Source organism: Podarcis cretensis, assembly GCF_951804945.1.
Source record: "Podarcis cretensis genome assembly, chromosome: 8".
NCBI lineage: Eukaryota > Metazoa > Chordata > Lepidosauria > Squamata > Lacertidae > Podarcis > Podarcis cretensis.
The window spans coordinates 55,871,153-55,889,728 of NC_137177.1; the positions used below are offsets into that span (position 1 = coordinate 55,871,153).

Below are 18,576 nucleotides of genomic sequence, written 5' to 3' on the forward strand. Positions count from 1 at the left end.
GTTACAGACTCCGCTAACCCAGAAATAGTACCTCGGGTTAAGAACTTTGCTTCAGGATGAGAACAGAAATTGCACGGTGGGGGCAGCAGGAGGCCCCATTAGCTAAAGTGGTACCTCAGGTTAAGAACAGTTTCAGGTTAAGAATGGAGCTCCAGAACAAATTAAGTTCTTAACCTGAGGTATCACTGTACTGCTTTTCTGTTCAGTGAGAGCAGAATTATCTTTAAAGTTATTTCAATTGCAGACACCTTGGGACAGGGAGCTGCCTTCTTCTTATGCTTACACTGCAGTGTGTCATGTACATAAATGGAGCTGTATCAATTAAAACAGTGTATTGTGTATTTTTTTAAAAAAAATGTTGTGGGGATAAAACGAGGACCTGGGGGAGCACCATGCATCATGCTTTGAGATCTTTGGGAGAAAGCTATCAATGTAAAATAATTAATATGAATGACAATATGAAGAAGGACACATTTCAGACAGGCAAGATTACTCAGTGATGGGCGTTCCTTGTGGGGGCTGGATAGAGAGAGCCAGGGTGGGAGACACATTTGACCCACCCGCAAGCCTGAGGTTCCCCACCCCTGCCCCTACTCTGAAAGGGAGGGGTGATGCTGGACACTTAAAGGACTCACAGCATTAGGTCATGACACAAACATTTGCATCAAAGTTGTGGGTGCAAATTTAATATGCATTGATGCTTTCAGGAAATTAAGGTGGTAGGTGGCCCAGCCGCCCCATAATCAAAACAAAGACATTTTTAAAGCTGGGAAAAGTGGGGAAGGTTCACTGCAAAAGACTCCCCTGCTGTAAGGTCAACAGTTTCCAGCTACATTATATCCACCTCTAGGAAGGTTGGTTAGGCAGATTGTTTCTCAGGAGCCTGGCAAGGCCTATTTTCTGAACTGTGAGCAACCTGTTTCCTTAACAGCTGGTTATTATTGGAACTTTCTAACTTTAATAATGTGGTGCCTGAATTTGCTTGCTTTTCTCTTCCCTCCTCATCCCTTTTCCCTTTTGTGTCATGTTCTTTTTATATTGCACACCTGAGGGCATGGCTTGTACTGGCTTGCAAGCCACTCTGGCTGATCAACTGAATATAACCATTGGACATGCTGGCAAGGGCTGTTGGGAACAGGAGTCCAACACTATCTGGAGGCCCAAAGGTCCCCACCCGTCTTAAGACTTAACAAAGAAGAACAGCCACATCAACATTTGCAAGTGCATTACACTTTGTTCACTCCAACCTGAATTAGAAGAGTGCTGAAGTTGAATTTATAGTTCCTAGTTTTAAAAAGGTACTTTGTGGGTCCTGTCAAAACACACACACACACACACACACACACAGTGTGTGTGTGTGTGTGTGTGTGTGTGTGTGTGTGTGTGTGTGTGTGTAGCAAAAATAGACAGTAAAGCAAGCAAGTCAAAAATGTTTGAGATCTAGAAATATTCACACAGAATACAGCAATCATTGTACAGCCAGGAAGTCTGGGAGAAACCAACCTATTATTTGGAGTATTTATATATATATAAAATGGATTCTGTCTGCTCCAAGATTACATTTTGTTTTCTATCTTGAGTTGCTAAATAAACAGCATTGCAAACCTAAACGCTAATGCCGGGTCATTATGTGCACTCAGAGGTACGATTTTGAGTCTCTGACCTAATGCAGCCCTTTCCTATGCTATATATGAAACACACAAGTCTAGTGTTACGCAGGTTTAATTAAGGATAACTACATGGTACGTCCATTGAACCACACATGGAAGATTAAGCAGCAGCAGGAGCAAACCCATTTCAAAGTTGTTTTCTGGAAGGGGATTAAAAATAGACCGTGTGTGGCAATTGAAGACTCTAGACTTCAGGCAAAGCTCAAATCTTAGGTTGATGGAAAGAGATGATCAGTCATGAATCCCAAGGTTGCATCTGCTGTTAACTCCCGGCATTGCAGGATTCAGATTTCAAGCAAGGAAGTGCTAACACTTACCAGTACCTTCTTCCCAATGGCTACCAATTAAGAAGTGGCTAAGGATAACTCATTGAATTTCACCATTTTTCATGGGGCAAAACTGATTTACTGCTGTGCTGAAACTGGTCCTCCAATTTCTCAAAAATTTCCTTCCCAGCCATGTTGCTACCTGCCCCACACAAGATTTGGGGATGGGCAAATGGGTCAATTTAAGCTTCTCTAAGTTTCTCGTTCCCCACCCCCCACCCCAATCTTACATTCAATTATCCACATTTTCAGTTTTTTAAAAGTCCTCATTAAAAACTTCAGATTTTAGTGCAAGTTTCCCCTAATTCACACATTTGTGTACACAATTTTGCCCAATATACATTTTTTGCAAAGCAATTTTCTCAAATATAATGCATTTTTGCACTTTATTTTCACCAGTATGTGCCATTTCATGCATACTTTACCCTAGTATAGGAATTTTTGCACACAACAGGTGGCTGGAGAACTGCATTGCAAATTCCAGAGAAGTGCACATTTTTAAGAACGTCTGAGTTATGATTCACTTACTGTCTCATATCACTTTGGGACCTTTTAGTTCAGATAAAAGGTATGACAGACAGATGTTTATAAAATTATGCAGGGGTGCCAACCTGAATAAAATATTGGGGGGAGGGACAGGTAGGTAAACCCCGCCCCATTATAATTGATCACAAGAAGTGGAGCACACACCATTTAAATGGCAATGCCCATCAACTTTGGCAGGACAGCCCCCTCAAATATTTTAGGGGGGGCTGAAGGGTCCTAGGCCCCTAGGAGTTGGCTCCTATGGCAGAGAGAAAGCGGACAGAGAAAAGCTTTTCACCCTCTCTCATAACACCAGAACTCAGCCTATGAAGCTGAGTGTTAGAAGACCTAGGACAGAAAACGTCCTTCTTTATGCAGCAAATAAAACAGTGGACCTCACCCCCACAGGTGGCCATCAACCTAGGTGGTTTTAAGAGAGGATTAGACAAATTCATGGAGGAGAGGGCTACTGATAGGTACTAGCCATGATGTCTATGCTTTGTCTCCACAATTGGAAGGCAGCAATGCTTCTGAATATGAGTTGCTGGAAACCACAGGAGGTGCAAGTGCTCTTGTGGTCAAATCCTGCTTGAGAGTTTCCCACAGGGATGTGGTTGGCCACTATAAGAACTGGATGCTGTACTGGATGGGCCACTGATGTTATTAAAAAAGGTAAAGGACCCCTGACAGTTAAGTGCAGTTGCAAACGACTCTGGGGTTGCGGCGCTCATCTCGCTTTACTGACCAAGGGAGCTGACATTTGTCCACAGACAGTTTTTCTGGGTCATGTGGCCAGCATGACTAAACTGCTTCTGGCAAACCAGAGCAGCGCACAGAAACACGGTTTACCTTCCTGCCAGAATGGTACCTATTTATCTACTTGCACTTTGATGTGCTTTTGAACTGCTAGGTTGGCAGGAGCAGGGACCGAGCAATGGGAGCTCACCCCATCACGGGGATTCGAAGTGCTGACCTTCTGATCGGCAAGCCCAAGGGTTCTCGTAAAACACAGGATTTCCATTACAGCATCTGACTGGTGCTTTTAGAAGAAAGGAGATCAAGTGCAAAGGGGAGAAAGGCATCTGCAGAAAGTGGGGATATCTCCAGATATCATAACTTCCTTGTGCACGTCCATCAGGATTTTAAGAGTTTGTTCTGCTCCTTCTTATTTTACAGGTTTTTCAGCTGCAAACACCCTAGTGCCTATGGTGCAGTGCAAAATGGATCTAACAGAGCTCCTTTCAAATACTGAGATCAGTACAAACCATAATTCTTCCATAAGCTGTATCCCCATTTATTCCCTTGGGACTTTCCCGTCTTGAGTGCTTGGGCTTATGGCAGATGAGTCTGGGAGGGAAGACTGCGAATCCATCGGGTGCATCTCCAGCAGTCCCACAACACCTATGCACAACCATTTAATGCTCAAAGGTTGAACCCGGGTGAATGGGTGCCCGTAGCCTTTTAGAGCTCCACACACTGAAGAGGGAAGCCTGGCAGCAATGTCTCAGGAATAATTTACTTCCCCTTTTCCACCACACAAGGTAACTAAGGGAAGTGGCATATGGTCCTTCTAAAGGACACCAAGATAAAATATGGCAGGTCAAAGCAGCGATCAGATCAAATGAAGGCAAACAGAACCACACTGGAAATGAAATGTGTGCACACAGAAAATAAAGCAGAGGAGAGGGGGAAATGCTTCCACTATTTTTGAATTATGTACGAAGTCTGTGGCACCAGCTGTTGTCACCAACCCATAGATATAGGAGCCTTTCCTACATGACAAATAAAAAAAGAATTCATTTTGGATGTAGAGAGAAGAGAAACTAGAGGTAGCTTATATTATTAAGGAATCTTTTTCTTTCTAATAACTGCCGGGCAGGAAGGGGAATATAACCATCAAAGGTTGATTTTTGAAAAATAAAATGCCAATGTTATGGAAGCAAAACTGGATTGGACAGGTGATGAAAAAAGGGGGGAACGTTTTAAATGAGCAGCTGACAGATTATTTTTATGGACCAGTGTTTAATAAGCACCTGAGCGCACAATACAAAGCAGAAATCCATGGCACTTGATGCAGTATCTTTAGCAATGGAGGAAGATGCCTTATGCTACATCAGGCCATTGGTGCATCTTGACTGACATTGTCTGCATGGGCTGTCAGTGGCCCCAACAGGGATTCAGAAAAAGGACATGTCCAACCTGACTTGAAGATGCAGGTGACTGAAGCTGAGACTTCCTGCAAATTGAGGAAGGTTGCCTTGGTAAACCACCATGTGCCAGCCTCCAGCTTTCAGCTGTATAATGGAGATAGCAATAATGACCTTCTTCACAGGGTGGTGGTGGTGGTTGTTGTTGGGCAGGGATGGAGGATTCGTAGCCCTCCAGATGTTGGTGGATTGTACTGTTTCCATCACATTTGGCCTTTGGCCATGCTGGCTGAGGATGAGGAAGAGCTGGAGTCCAGCAACATCCACATGGCATATGCAGGGTTCTGATGGGCAGGGCAGGAGAAGTGGGGACAAAGTACTACAGCTACCTACCAGCACCTGCTGAGACTAGTTTATTGTATTTTTAATTGTGTTTCTATCCAGCCTTTTTCTCCAAGGAGTAAAAGGTGACGTGCATGGTTCTCCCCCTTCCTCATTTTAATCCCCACAACCACCCTGTGAGGTAGGTTAGGCTGAGAGGCAGTGACTGGCCCAAGCTTCATGGCCAAGTAGGGATTCAAACTTGGGTCTCCCAGGTCCTAGTCCAACACTTTAACCACAAAACAGGGTGACAGGAGGAGAAAACAGCAACTTGGAGAAGCTGTTTTTGGACTTCTACACTTCCCTCTCTTTCCTGGACACACAGACTAAATTTTGCCCAAATATTCACCCTGAAGAACAGATCTTAATGAGTCCCTAGCATTTCAGGCTTTGTGTGGCGAATGCAATTTTGGTTGAAACTTCCATATGCAGAGCGTTGCTTCAAGACAGAGAACGGGCTTCCGAGACTGTTCTTGCTATCTTAGAAATGCATTGCGCATACCAGCCTTTGGGGTCGAGAGCCTCCGTTTATTCCCTCTATTGTTTAACAGCCAGTGACTTGTTTATAACGCTGCATATTTTTCGACAGCTAGCCATAAAGAATGAAAAGCGTCATTGCTGTAAGCAAGGGAAAGAAAAAGGAGGGGGATAGCCTTCCCCCTTTGCCTACCCCTGAAGAGCTCATTTTCACATTACTCAGGCTTCATTATGCTGAATCAATATTCGTTTAGTCACTGAGGTTATTGACATATTTTAAAATAAAAGCATACCCTTCAGCTACTGAACTCATTACAGGTAATTTGTCTTGTCAGGGACCAGGGAATATTATCCCTCGTCTTTCAGAAGCCAACAGCCCATGGAAATACATCCCCATGGTTACAACTGTAAATAATTTTAAGGTAAAAATATTGAAAAATCAATGGCTGTTTCCTGCAATCTGTCACAAACAAATCAATCATCATCCGCATAGCCGGCAAAGTAAAGATTTGAAAAGGAGATGAGAGAGCCGCGGTAATTCTGGGCCAAAATCTTCTCATTTCAAAAATCACTTCACATAATGGTGTCATCATTTAAACACTTAGCAGGCGCTTCTGCCTTTGCCGTCAACATCACTCACCGCTCCTAGTTGTGCAGGAAATCCGTCCCGCATAAAACAAGCCTCCCGTCTTAAAAATGCTAACGGAGTTAAGTAAATTTTAGCCAATCGAAGAGTCGGCTCTTGGCTTCGTCCGCAAGCTCAGAACAAATCAATGGCTGTTCTTCCTCATAAAGATTCTCTATAAATTCACCTCTGAAGATGGATTGTGCTCTAAAGTGTAATCAAGGCAGCACTTTAGATGTAGACGCAGATAGGGAAAACAGCGGCTTCTGTGTTCTGCTTTCATTTGGAAGTTCCCCAAACAAACCTGGGCAGAAAAATGTAAGCCATCCCCCCCCCCCTAATGAGATCCAGTGTGGTGCTGTAATAGCTAGAGTGCTAGACTACGACCTGAGAGACCAGGGTTTGATTCCCCACTTGGCCATGAAGATTCATTGGGCCAAGGTCTCTGGGCCTAACCTACCTCCTGTGGTTGTTGTGGGGCACAAGATGGGGAGGAAGAGAATCATGCACACCACCTTAAGCTCCTCAGGGGAATGGTGAGGTATCATTATAACTAATACATTAAAGACAGAATCAAAACCACAATTAAAGCCTCATATGGAGAGATCAGGCTTCTGGCCCCCTTAGTTCTGACAGTGGCCCCCCAGATCCCTGTGGGGAAACTTACATTATATCAGATATAATAAAGAATTTATTATTCTGGATACAGTGAAGAAGCTATTTTACTCTTGAGCTTCCAAATGCTGTTGTGTCAGCTATAGGACATTTCTAGAAACAGCAAAACAACACTAAGCTATCTTATTTAATGACAAATGCTGATAATTATTCTTCATATAATGCTTTTCTCCTATGCCACAGTTCCCCAACCTGACATCCACCAGATGATTTGGACTACAATTCCCAACATCCTAATTATTATTATTAATGCTTTATTAGTTTTAAAAACATAACAAAACAAATACCAAACCAGACAATATATAGCAATCAACAAAAGCCAACATCCCTAATTATCATGTTGGCCAGGGCTGATGGGAGTTGTAGTCCAAAATGTAAGGACACCACCAGGTTGCAGAAAGAAAGCTGTCCTAAGTGTTATTCCATGGCATAGGAGATAGATCAATCAATAGCTACATGGATCATTTTAGATTTTATTTTCAATGCTTTTGAGGGTTTTTTAATATGTTTTTTCTTTGTGTTTAATCACTTTTGTGTTTACCGCTCTGGGCTACTTTGGGAGGAAGGGTAGGTTAAAAATATATAAATAAAGAAAAAGTTTCAGAGGCAGTATATCTCAGTATTAGATGCTACAGACATCAACCAGACAGGACAATTCCCTTAATGTCCTGATTGCGGGCTTCCCAATGGTGGCGGTTGGGCTACTGTCAGAAGCAAGATGCTTTCGCATTCTCTTCACTATAGCAATCTAGGAATTCCCTAGATGGGGTGGCCAAGGATTCAGCTTTCTTAAAAAATAAAAATAAAAATGATGGTGGTGTCATGCCTCCATTCACTTCCGTCCATTTGGTGAGCAACTTCCATGTGTGCCTTAGGAAAGCCGTGCAAACCACACCTGAAAAACAGAAGGAGGAAAGAAAAGAAAGCTACATTTATAGGCCAAATGAGTGGACACAAGCAGACATTTTACAAAATGGTGGAAAGGGCCAAAGGTAGGGATGGGTGAATCTGTCAATCTCACTTCCTTTCCGATTCTCCTGTTTCTAATCTTAAATTCAGTTTGCCACATTCAACAACTTTTTATTTATTTTTATTTTTAAAGCCCTCTTGAAAACTCTCACATTTTAACACAAATTTCTCCTGATTTGCACCTATGCATCAGGAGACCTGAAATAAAGAGGCAAAACAAAGGTGTGGGGTATAACCAAAGCCACTTTATTCCCCTGCAACATTAAGAGTTTATGAACTGAATCTGAGGGGGGGGGGGAGAGATATCTGCAGAAAATATTCAAAACCTTCTATCAGGCTCCCAAGCCTGCCATGAACCAGCTAGCCTGCCCTCTTTCCCCCTGCCACACCCGTTAGCACAGTGGCTAATCATACATTTGGAGAGGATTTTTTGTTTTGCTCACAAAACATACCAGGCTGTTAATCAAAGGCATCCTAGAGCCAAGGGCAGGGAAGCTATGGTCCTCCAGATGCTGTTGAACTCCAACTCCCATCAGGCCCAGCACACATGGCCACTGCTCAGGGATGAAGGGAGCTGTGGTTCGGCAACATCTGGAGGGTCAAAGGTTCTCCACTAGAGAGGGTTCACGCTCATAGAAAAGCAAGATGATCAATACTGAATATGAAGATGGCACACAATTCGTATGTGGCACAGGGCAGTCATTCCCAAAACTGTGAAAACAATGAGAAATAAATTCATTGTGGGGTTATTGTGTTTATTATTTACTGCATCTATACCTGACCTTTCCTGAAAGGGTAGGGGTGTCCCGTCCCGTCCCCCGCAACTACCACGTTTATCCTCAGAACCATCCGAGGTAGGTCAGGATGATGAAAATGTGAGTAAAGTAGAGCACAACATTATGGAGTGGATCAAAAGAGACATGGGATAAAAATATGTGAGAACTAATAACTATCATTTTTTTCCATCAGCACCCAGGTGTGATAGTGGTTGAAATGTCAAGAGCAGGGAGAACTGGGTTCAAATCCCCACTCAGCCATGACGCAATCTCGGGACAGTCCCTGCTTCTCCACTTAACCTACCTTGCAAGCTTGTCAAAACAGAATCACACACACACCACCCTGAGGTTCTTGCAGGAAGAGCAAGACACATGAGATTAATATTAATGTAATTTTTTTATTTTTTAAAAAATCCTTTCATAATAATAATAATATCAGGGACAGCTAGGCCCTAGAGATTGGCAAGATAAGAGTATTTTTCAATGAACCAGAGCACCTCTTATCATGACCGATCTTACCTTGCATGGAGAAGACAAGGTAACCAACAAGAACTTTAGATTTGATAGACTGTATTTCTATGCCACTCTGTATCCAAGGGAATCCCAAAGCAGTTTACAAACAGCAAAAGCAACAGAATATGATAGTTGCAGCACAAATGGCTGCTCTCAGAGTTTGGAGCTCCCTTCTTAGAAAAGGTAGACTGACGCCCACCTTGTTCTCCTGCTACCAGCCGGTGAATAACTTTTTAATCTGTCAGGCCTTGGGAGCTAACTGCTTTAAAGGAAATAGCTTTAATAATGCTGTCTGTTTTTCTTGTTTTTATCATCTGTATTTTAGTAGATTTGTGGGGGGGGGGTTGTTTTTAATTCTATCTGAGATTAATGACTCCCCCCCCCCGTGTTTTTAGCTTTTTACCTATGTTGTCTTAATTTCCATGAGCTGCCTCGAGTCCCAGTCAGGTGAAAAGGTGGGATATAAATGAATATAATTAATAAATAACACCATTCACAAATCATCAGTAGAACAATTATAAAAGAATTACAATCCCTAAAATAATACTAACAGAACAGCAGCTGAAAAGGAAGCTCCCTAGTGTTGCATTTACCCCCTTCACACTCACACACACACCAACATAAACACTTTCCGTAATCCTTCACTCTTCTCAGTTCAATTTTTTTGAAATTCTCCTAGGCGGCGCTATGGGTGTGCAAAATTCATGCAGAGTTGCAAAGGTAAAGGAGACACCAATGGGCATTTCCCGTGAAACGCCAGCTTCTCAGAATCTAACCTGTACAACGGAGCTTCTGGGTTTCAGCCAACTAAGTTTTTGCAGAGTAGGCCAATCAGAATTTACAGACCTACATCACCCATTTCAGTGGGTCTACTCAGAGGGTAACAAGCACTGGAGACAGCCCTTAGCAAACAAGGGCGTCAGTTGGAACGAAGGGAGGCAGTCTTGGGCAAGGACTTTCTGCCTGTCGGAACAAACTGGTGGAACCGTTCCAACCTCCAGGACAAAGCTTAAGCACTTATCAAAGCCCAACAAAAACACTCCCAAGCGTAGAGAAAGCTGCAGAGGACGAAAAAAGTGTTCTGAGCTGTTACACCTGCTTCTCAGGGTAACATGCCTGATACACCAATCACTCAGCAACCGGCATATTGATTTAATTCAAAGCAGGACAGCCAGTTTTTGCTTTTCACCCAGCTGAAAAAAAAATCTGTGCTGCTTTCCAAGCAAGGGAAAACCGTCTCTCTTCTCTTGTCCAACCTGCTTCTAAGTAAATGTCTTAACATTATTCTCTTTCTTTCTTTTGTAATGAAAGAAAGAAAGAACAAATAATTATGAGACTCCAAAATAAGTTGTATATAATTCACATAAGGCCTGCCAAAAAGAAGTGGGGGAAATTCAGACAGAAGTGGGAATAGCAGACAGAAAAATATTAAGAGGCAAATACTTGAGGTACGGTAAAGAGCCAGTATGGTACCCTCCAGATGTTGTTGGACTACAAGTCCCATCAAAACCCAAAGAGACAAAAACAATCCATTTTGTCAGGACACCCTGTACTGTAATTCAGTTTGTTTTGGGATATTACTATTTTGTTAGGGGATTAAAAAACCACATACAGAGAAAAGGATTATATCCTTCCCTCTAGTTCCAACATTTGGGCAATGAGTGCTGTCACTCACATAGCAAAACAGCACTACTCATGTACAAGATAGAGGCAGGCTTCAGAGAAGTTTGCAAAAGTTTTTTTAAAAAATGGGGGGGGCAGCCCAATGAGGGATGAGCATGCTCAGTGCCCATGGCACACTGACTGTGTTTGCAGAAAAATGGAAACATAGAAAGCTGCCTATACTGAGTAGGACCTTCATTCCATCCAGCTCACTATTGTCTGCCCTGACTGGTAGCAGCTCTCCAAGTTTCAGGAAGTGCCAGGAATTGAACCTGGGATGTTCTGCATGCAAAGCAGACTCTCTTCCACTGAGCTATAGCCCTTCCACCTCTTTCAAACATAGAAAATGGGAAATTAAACAGTGTGGCTAGACTCCACACTACAGCCTTTCGTCGCAGCTCCCACTTGTTTTGAAACAGCCACTAGGTAAGCTTCCAAAAAGGGTTGTATAACTCAAATGCTATTTCAAGGGAAGTGTCCTATTCACAAGAAATTGGCGTAAAGCAAATTGGTTTAAGTTCACCTGGTGTACTATTACACCAGCTCCAACCTTTATTCAGCAGCAGGGACGCTGCCTTTAAAACGGTGGCCTATGCCTGGTTGCCAGGTCACATGACCAAGTTAAGGATCTCGCTTAAGCCCTACCCACCACCCACCCTGGGTCTCACTGGTACCATACCTCCAGAACACCCCTTTTACTCTGGCCTCGGCTCAGCTAGCTTTGGCTCAGCCAGCTGAGCCATGATGACCAAGTTATGTCGGTGTATCTTTAGCTGAGCCAGGGCTGGGGACTTAATGCCACCTGAGCCTGGAATCCGGTGTCTGAGTCAGAGATCCACTACATCCTGAGCTGCTTATTCCTTTGCCAGGCTTAGGCCAGCTCAGCCAGCAGCGGTTCCATTCCTGAACGGAGTTTGGATCTGGTGTACTTTACACTGGCTTAACCTAGGCCAACTAGGTACAAAACGATGACTCAGCCAGGCAGATGCAGTCTGAGAGTTACAGAACTGGGCACCTCTGAGCACATGTTGACACCAAGAAGCTGAGACTGGTACCTTGCTAATTACTACAATACTCAAACTAAAACACAGGCATCTCTGAATCTTGCAATGCAGTTCTCCAGTCAAGTAATGTGTACAAAAATGCATATATTGAGGCAAAATATGCATTAAATGTATATATGTATGAGTCAAAACAACATGCAAAATTGCATTATGTTAGGAGAAACTGCTTTACAAAGATATGGATATTAGGGGGTGAAATCACAAACATAAATGTGTATATTGGAATAAATTTGCACCAAAAAGGCTGGTAAATTTTCATGAGGACATTTTAAATTAATAAATTGATGTAGGAATGTGGATAACTAAATTTATGATTGGACAAATGAGAAACTGACAGAAACTGAAGCTAACCGAGATTTGCCCATACCTATCCTCAGTATCAGTTCAATGGAATATGTAGCTACTTTGTCGTTTTGTCATCCTGGCCGCCATTTTGTTTCCAGGCTCATTTCAACATGGTGCTGATAAGCCGCTGTCCTCCAGATATCTTCAGCTCTGATTCACATCTTCCCTGACCTGCTGGCTGTGGTTGATGGGAGCTGGAGTCCAAGAACATCTGGACCACATGAGATTGGAGAAGGCTATCCTAAATAGTTTGGAATTCCCAGAAGAGCCTGCTTGTCCTTACAGATCAGCTGAAGCAGCTCTTTTGAGGATCCCACCTTCCTCAGAAATACAGCTGATGGAACAAGAGTTACACCAGTTACACCCAAGGAAATCTGTCTGGAACTCTCTCAAATGGCTTTGTTCTTTGCTACTGATTAAAGACTTGTATATTCCAGGAGGCATTTGTTAGTTTTGTCTGGCTGGCTGATTTCCTTAATATTGCAATAGGCACTGTCTGTCTCAAAACTATTTTCCAATTGGCTGTTTTTGACTGTTCTTTAATTTTCTTATAATGAGATTGCTTTTATACCTTATGGTTTGCCACCTGAGGCATCTCTGGATTGAAAAGTGGAGCATGCATTTACACTCAAACACTAAGATCTTTGGACCATGTTCTTCCACAAGTAGCACTTTCATCACAGGCAACATCAACAAGGGAGGCAACTTTTTGGATAGTTATGGCCCAGCTGCAGAACATCCTGCCCAGGAATTCTAGAACACCCCATTGCCAACTTCCTAGTCCTTTATCCAGTGCTAGGCAAAGACCACAGGCTCTTAAAATTAATTTTAAATACTTCACACTCTCTGATTATTAACTGTTACTTTATCTGCATTGCTTTACGTTGTTTATGCTCACCTGACCTGGTTTCTATTTCTTTTTTTAATCTACCTTGAAATCACTGAGAGGAATCAGTACTTGGACACCAAAATGAAAAAATAAAATAAAAAGCTTTTCTGTACAAAAATATTAGGGTTAGCAGCACTTAGAGATGGGGGAGAAATGTGATTCAATTCACACTTCAGGACTAAACTACCTAGGATTGCATTTTTGAAACAAATACTGAACAGAAACATTGGCAATCCTGTTAAATCCACCTTTCTAATTTTGCAGTGCACAAGGGCAAAGTGTCCATGAAATGAATATAATTGTGAAAATAACATGCTAACAAATTTTCATGAGGACTCTTGAAAAAAAGTTTTGCAACAGATGTGGAACTGTGGAGAGTGGAAGTAAATTGAAGAACTAAGAAAAAACAAAACTGACAGGTTCACCCATCCCTATTATTGCATGTAGGGAACCTTTGGCCCTCCAGATGTTGATGAACTACAACTCCCATCATCCATGGCCATTGACCAAGCTTCCTGGAGCTGATGGGTTTTGTAGTTCAGGAACATCTAGAAGGCCAAAAGGTTTGCCACACCTGCCATATACATTCAGGAGTAAGTCCCATTTAATTCAATGGCAGTTACTTCCAAGAGACGAGTACAGGACTGCAAGGTTAATATCATGGAAGAAGATCCCTAGGATAGACTTCCCCCAACATCTAATACTCTATGTGTAAGGAATATTTTCAGCCTGGGGAGCATTCCAATCAAACGAGCCTCCGCGTGCAGCCGCACTGTCTAGACACACACTTGGCACCCTGGGGAGGGGGGTTTCACAGGGCAAACAGATCACCACTTCCCATAATGCAACTTCAGAATTTGTAGGCCTCCATACCTATCTGTAATATTCTATTTAAAAGGCTGAAATGTATATATGTGCATATGTATATAATAATACACACATATATACAGTACTGTACATACTTGTGTGTGTGTGTGAACCTTCAAAAAATAAAGGAAGGGAAAACCCCTCTTATTCACATCTGCGAAATTAAAACAGCACGCCAAAATAGCTAACACAAATAGATGGCAGAAGGAGATAACTGGAGGGGTTGGTCCTGGTCCAGAAGATGTGGGTTCAACTTCATAACAGCCATTAACTCCCTGGGTGGCCTTTGGAAGGAGAAGAAAAAGAAAGAAAATTACTCCCTCTTTGCCTCGGTTTCCCCATGGGTAAAATGGGAAGCTTAAGTTCAAGAGGGGTTAGCCGTGTTAGTCTGTCACAGCAAAACTTGCAAAGAGTCTTATGGCACCTAAAAGGCTAAGAAATGCAAACGCTTCAGCTGTAATAAGTCTGTCGGCCTTTAAGGTGCCACCAGACTCTTTGTTGTTTTTTTGATGGGAATATTAAATCTGTAATTAGAGAGAGTTATACTAAGTCACTGCACAGACATTTGCACACGCCAATATTTTTATTAATAATGCAAAGCATACAGCTCTAGAAGTGTGTGCCTGTGCAGGGACTATGAACTCTTCCAGGATGTAAAACAAAAATATTTCAAATCTCTAGGTTTCCGAGTCAACCATATGCAGAGGAGAGGGGAAATATCACAACCTTAAGAGATTATCCAGTCTAACTGAAAGTGTGAGTGTTACTAGAGGGCTCATGAGAACATTCTGCCCCCACCCCCAGTTGGGAGTGATGAAGGTATTCAGAAAGAGCCAGAATGGTGTTGCGGTCAGTGTATTGAACTAGGACCTGGGAGAGACCAGGGATCAAGTCCCAACTCACCTATGAAGCTCCCTTAGTGACCTGAGGCCAGTCACACACACTCCCTCACCCTAATGTCCCTTACAGAGTTGTTGTAATAATATGGAGAGGGGGAAAGTCAAGAGCCATGCACATGTGTGGATGGTGGGGGACGGGGGGGGTATGTGTGCTCAGGCTGACGTGTGCTGAGGGGGGGGGGCTGGAAATCTCATCACAGTTCTGCTCTCCTCACAGTGGAGCTGGGTCATCCTTTTTCCATTTTTAGGCACTTGATAATGTTCTGCCCCTGCTTGCTAAGATGCAGCTACTACTGCAGTGGAAGTATTTGGCAGGCATGAGGTGCCCCCGGTGCGAAGAGATGCATGAATTCCAAAGAAAGCCGTCCCAAACTGATCCATGCAAAGGGAAGCCAAACTTATCAAGCAGGATGTTACGGTTCCTTCTGCGTTTGCGAAACTATTTGCTAAAGCGACGCACAGCAGAATGCAGGGAAGTGGGGAGAAATCTCCAGATCGAGCTCATATTTTCCTTTAATCAAAAGGAGTCCAACAGACCCCCTAAAAAGCAGATTAGATTTCAGCTCCTTCGTGTATCTGTGTGTGTGTGTGTGTGTGTGTGTGTCTGTTTCCAAACACAGTCATCTCCTAGCAAAGCCTCCCTCAGCCTGGTCATGCAGGATCTATCAATGTGCAGATAAAGCAGAAAATAGAGACATCCTTACGAAATGAATCTGCAATTGACACAAAGCAGAGGTGACAACCACGGCAGAGGAAGCCACGGCTAAATGTTTCAATACCTTGAAAAATTATCTACAGTCCTCTTAAAACTGCAGTGGCTAAGCAAGAGGAATGCTACGGCAAGGACAGCTCATGAAAGGCATTTACATCTGCAATGGAGCAGCACGCTCCTTGTCGGCATCTCATTCACCAAACAGAGTCCAAAGCTTGCACATTAATAATAATAAATAATAATAATAATAGCTTTATCATTTTTAGCAGAATGTCAATCACCAAGAAAAGGTTATTATTACACAGCAGCCACCTTACCTTCTGCCTCTGAGTCACTGACCGGAGTGGAAAGCTTCTTAAAACAGCTCTGCTGCAATTGAGCGAGAAACAAATTGGGTTACTCATTTGACTACACACACACATATGCACAGACCATACGGACATTAAATACACTCAAAACTTTGCAAGATGATATCTTACTTGCTGAGTGCAATTGTTGGGAGATTATGACAGACAGTCTTGAGAGAGGCATAGGGAAGAGAAAGATTTGAAGGACTAAAAATTAACTTGGGGACAAATAGCTGTGCCACAGACACGCTGAAAACTGATCAAAGTGCACACCTGTGTGGATTCAGCATGTAAGAATGCCAAGGAATTCATTTTACAGAAAGCCAGTATGTTTCCAAAAGGCAAAACACCATGCACTCTTTACAAAAAAAATGTAGAATCTGATTCTTGATTCTTTAGGACAAATGAAATGTAAAAAGAAAAATCTCCTTAGAAAATATTCAAACTCACACAGAGAAATAATGCCTCCTTAGTAAGATGCCTGGGAGGTTCTAGCCGGTCTACTTATTTTGACCAGAATTTAAATAGCCATTTTCATAAACTCCTGAGCTATATGAAAGACAGCATAGAACTAAAAAAAAAACCTCAATAAGCCACACGTGATCATACATATTTAGCCAAGGAAATCAAACTGCTACTCTGGGAATTAGAAAAGCATTGGGTTTATTTTAACGTTTTGCAGTTTTCAGATACCAAGTATTTACATTTATATTGCTAACAATAGGAATGCAACAGTTCTGCGTCACTGTTATTTTAACACAACATCTGTGCACTGATAATTGCATATTAATTTGCAACGCTAAGGAGAATACAGCAATATTACTTGCAACTGTCATTCACAATTTGTGTGCTGGCATTACTCTGAACCAAGAAAAGCTGGGGACCATGTTCTGGGTTTCTAGCAATTCAATTCACTTTAATATGACTAATATTGAGGAAGCAGACTGCAGGTGTGCACCCAGATCCTAAAGTGGAAGAAAGTCCCATTGATTTCACAGCATTTACTCTCAAGTACATAGTGTGTAGGATTGCAGGTGAAGACCGCAATCCAATACACACATACTTGAGAAGAAATCCCCTCTTCAATTCATAGGACTTTTTTGCAGGTAAGCCTCAAGTTGCAAAACCTCACAGAGACTACATTTGATGAGGACCAACCAAAACCTTGAAGAAGTAAAATTGTAGCCATCTGGAGAATATGAGAAGAAGGAATGAGGTCCTTCAAGAAAAGATATGTAAACAGAACCTTACACAACTCAGCCTGCAGACAACCTTATCTGTCTTGCTTTCATTGATCATTTCAGTATCATGGTTCAATAAACGGCTTTTCAATTTTGTTTGTTTGGTTTGGATTTGGTTTTGTTCCCCCACCCCACTCCATCTCACTCCACTGTGACTGTGGAAATGGAGAAAGATAAGTTACTGCCTGGGGAACTGATAAGTGGGAGCTGCCCCACCTCTTCAGGTACTTTGGGGGAGCATCTCCATAAGGACACACACACACACAACAGGATATATGCAAAATTAACCCCTGAAGAAGAAGTGTTAAGAAACACACAGGCACATGAGTTCACAACTCACAACTACTCCAAGTGAGACTCTTTGCTCACCAGCCTACAAAACACCCCCCTTACTGTACTTGAGAACACACTTCTATTCCATTTTAATCAATCACTAAGAACTTTCAGAAACCACCAACCACGAAAGGAAAACCCACCACGAAATATGCTCAGGTGCCTGGGATGGTAATTAATCCGTATTAAGATACCTCTGTTATGTGCAATAGGGTTGCTCTGCTTCTCCCCCACCCACCTCGATGCACAAATTTGCTGAGCTCTTATTCTGCTGGGGAGGGGAAGGAGAGAGCAGGGAAGCCGGGAGAGAGAGAGAGAGAGAGAGAGAGAGAGAGAGACTGAGAGACTGAACGGGTATCCCAAATACCTGATCCGGGAATCTTAGAAGAGAAAATATGACGACCTCGCTTTGAACACTGGGTTAATAATGATCTGTTTTATTTAAAACGTTGAGCACCACGGTTGCATTCTTTCAGTGCCGCCGCCCCCATGCAAAAAATAATTTAAAAAATGAATGAATGGCTTTGCAATCGTTACATCAAAAGCAAGCTAAGCCCATCCTGCAGCGTGCTGCAAAACCAGGAGGAATTTAGCAAGGAACAAGAGCTAAGGCAGGTAGAGCCATCCTACCCCAAACCTTAATCAGCGGAGAGAAGGGGGGGTGCATCCCGAGCCACAGCATTGCAAAGGGGGGATGCACAGCTCTGCTCCTCCCCCTAGAGGATGTCTGCCTGCTTGCCTTCCAGTCCACCCGCCCAGCCCCTGCTCACCTTTCCACTCCGGATCCCTCCTTTGCAAGCGCCAGGAAAGAACCCGAGCAGGGCGCGAGGCTGCAGCTGTCCACTGGGGCCATAGCGCCTTCGCCCAGGTTTGACTGGCGTCTCTGTAGCAACGCCGAGTGGCAGGCTCTTTCCGCCAATCGGGACGACGCGTCCGGCAGAACGCCAAAGGCCAACACCAATAAGCGGGGGAGAGAGAGATAGGCGGGGCTTGCTGGAAGAAAGGCGCTTGGGTAATGGAGTCCCAAACGTTACCTGTGCTCTTAGCGGAAAATGAACGCTGCTTTGGCGGGGATTTTTTTCCCCAGCCGGCTTGCTGTTTCTCTTGATTTGCCCGCCGCCAGCTCGTCTCCT

The 18,576-nt window shown here is 43.1% G+C and overlaps 1 protein-coding gene and 1 long non-coding RNA gene across 6 annotated transcripts; one reads left to right on the forward strand and one right to left on the reverse strand.

The window, feature by feature from the left end:
- Positions 1-6,488: 6,488 nt before the first annotated feature.
- LOC307222949 (uncharacterized protein) lies at positions 6,489-18,300 on the reverse strand. Of its 5 annotated transcripts, XM_079988557.1 has the most exons (5): positions 18,214-18,300; positions 15,840-15,891; positions 14,101-14,195; positions 9,488-9,511; positions 7,425-7,721 (listed from the first exon to the last, which is right to left on the reverse strand). In XM_079988557.1, the coding sequence occupies exons 1-5, from the start codon at positions 18,294-18,296 to the stop codon at positions 7,616-7,618; spliced, it is 360 nt and encodes a 119-aa protein (XP_079844683.1). In that variant the 5' UTR covers positions 18,297-18,300; the 3' UTR covers positions 7,425-7,615. The 5 variants fall into 5 exon arrangements, 4 of the variants coding, with proteins under 4 accessions (XP_079844685.1, XP_079844686.1, XP_079844684.1 ...); XR_013841921.1 differs by lacking the exons at positions 9,488-9,511; positions 18,214-18,300 and adding an exon at positions 17,811-17,923 and having other exon boundaries at positions 6,489-7,721; positions 14,007-14,195; XM_079988559.1 differs by lacking the exon at positions 9,488-9,511 and having other exon boundaries at positions 6,489-7,721.
- LOC307222950 lies at positions 7,687-12,589 on the forward strand. Its single transcript, XR_013841922.1, has 2 exons — positions 7,687-7,818; positions 12,254-12,589. It is a non-coding gene; the product is annotated as an uncharacterized lncRNA (long non-coding RNA).
- Positions 18,301-18,576: the final 276 nt, after the last annotated feature.

Coding starts and splice junctions, on each gene's coding strand:
- LOC307222949 (XM_079988557.1), bottom strand. CDS start 18,296: ATGGCCCCAGTGGACAGCTGCAGCCTCGCGCCCTGCTCGGGTTCTTTC. Junction 15,892..18,213: donor GAGGGATCCGGAGTGGAAAG/GTGAGCAGGGGC, acceptor GCTCAATTGCAG/CAGAGCTGTTTTAAGAAGCT. Junction 9,512..14,100: donor TCCTTCTGCCATCTATTTGT/GTTAGCTATTTT, acceptor GACTCGAGGCAG/CTCATGGAAATTAAGACAAC.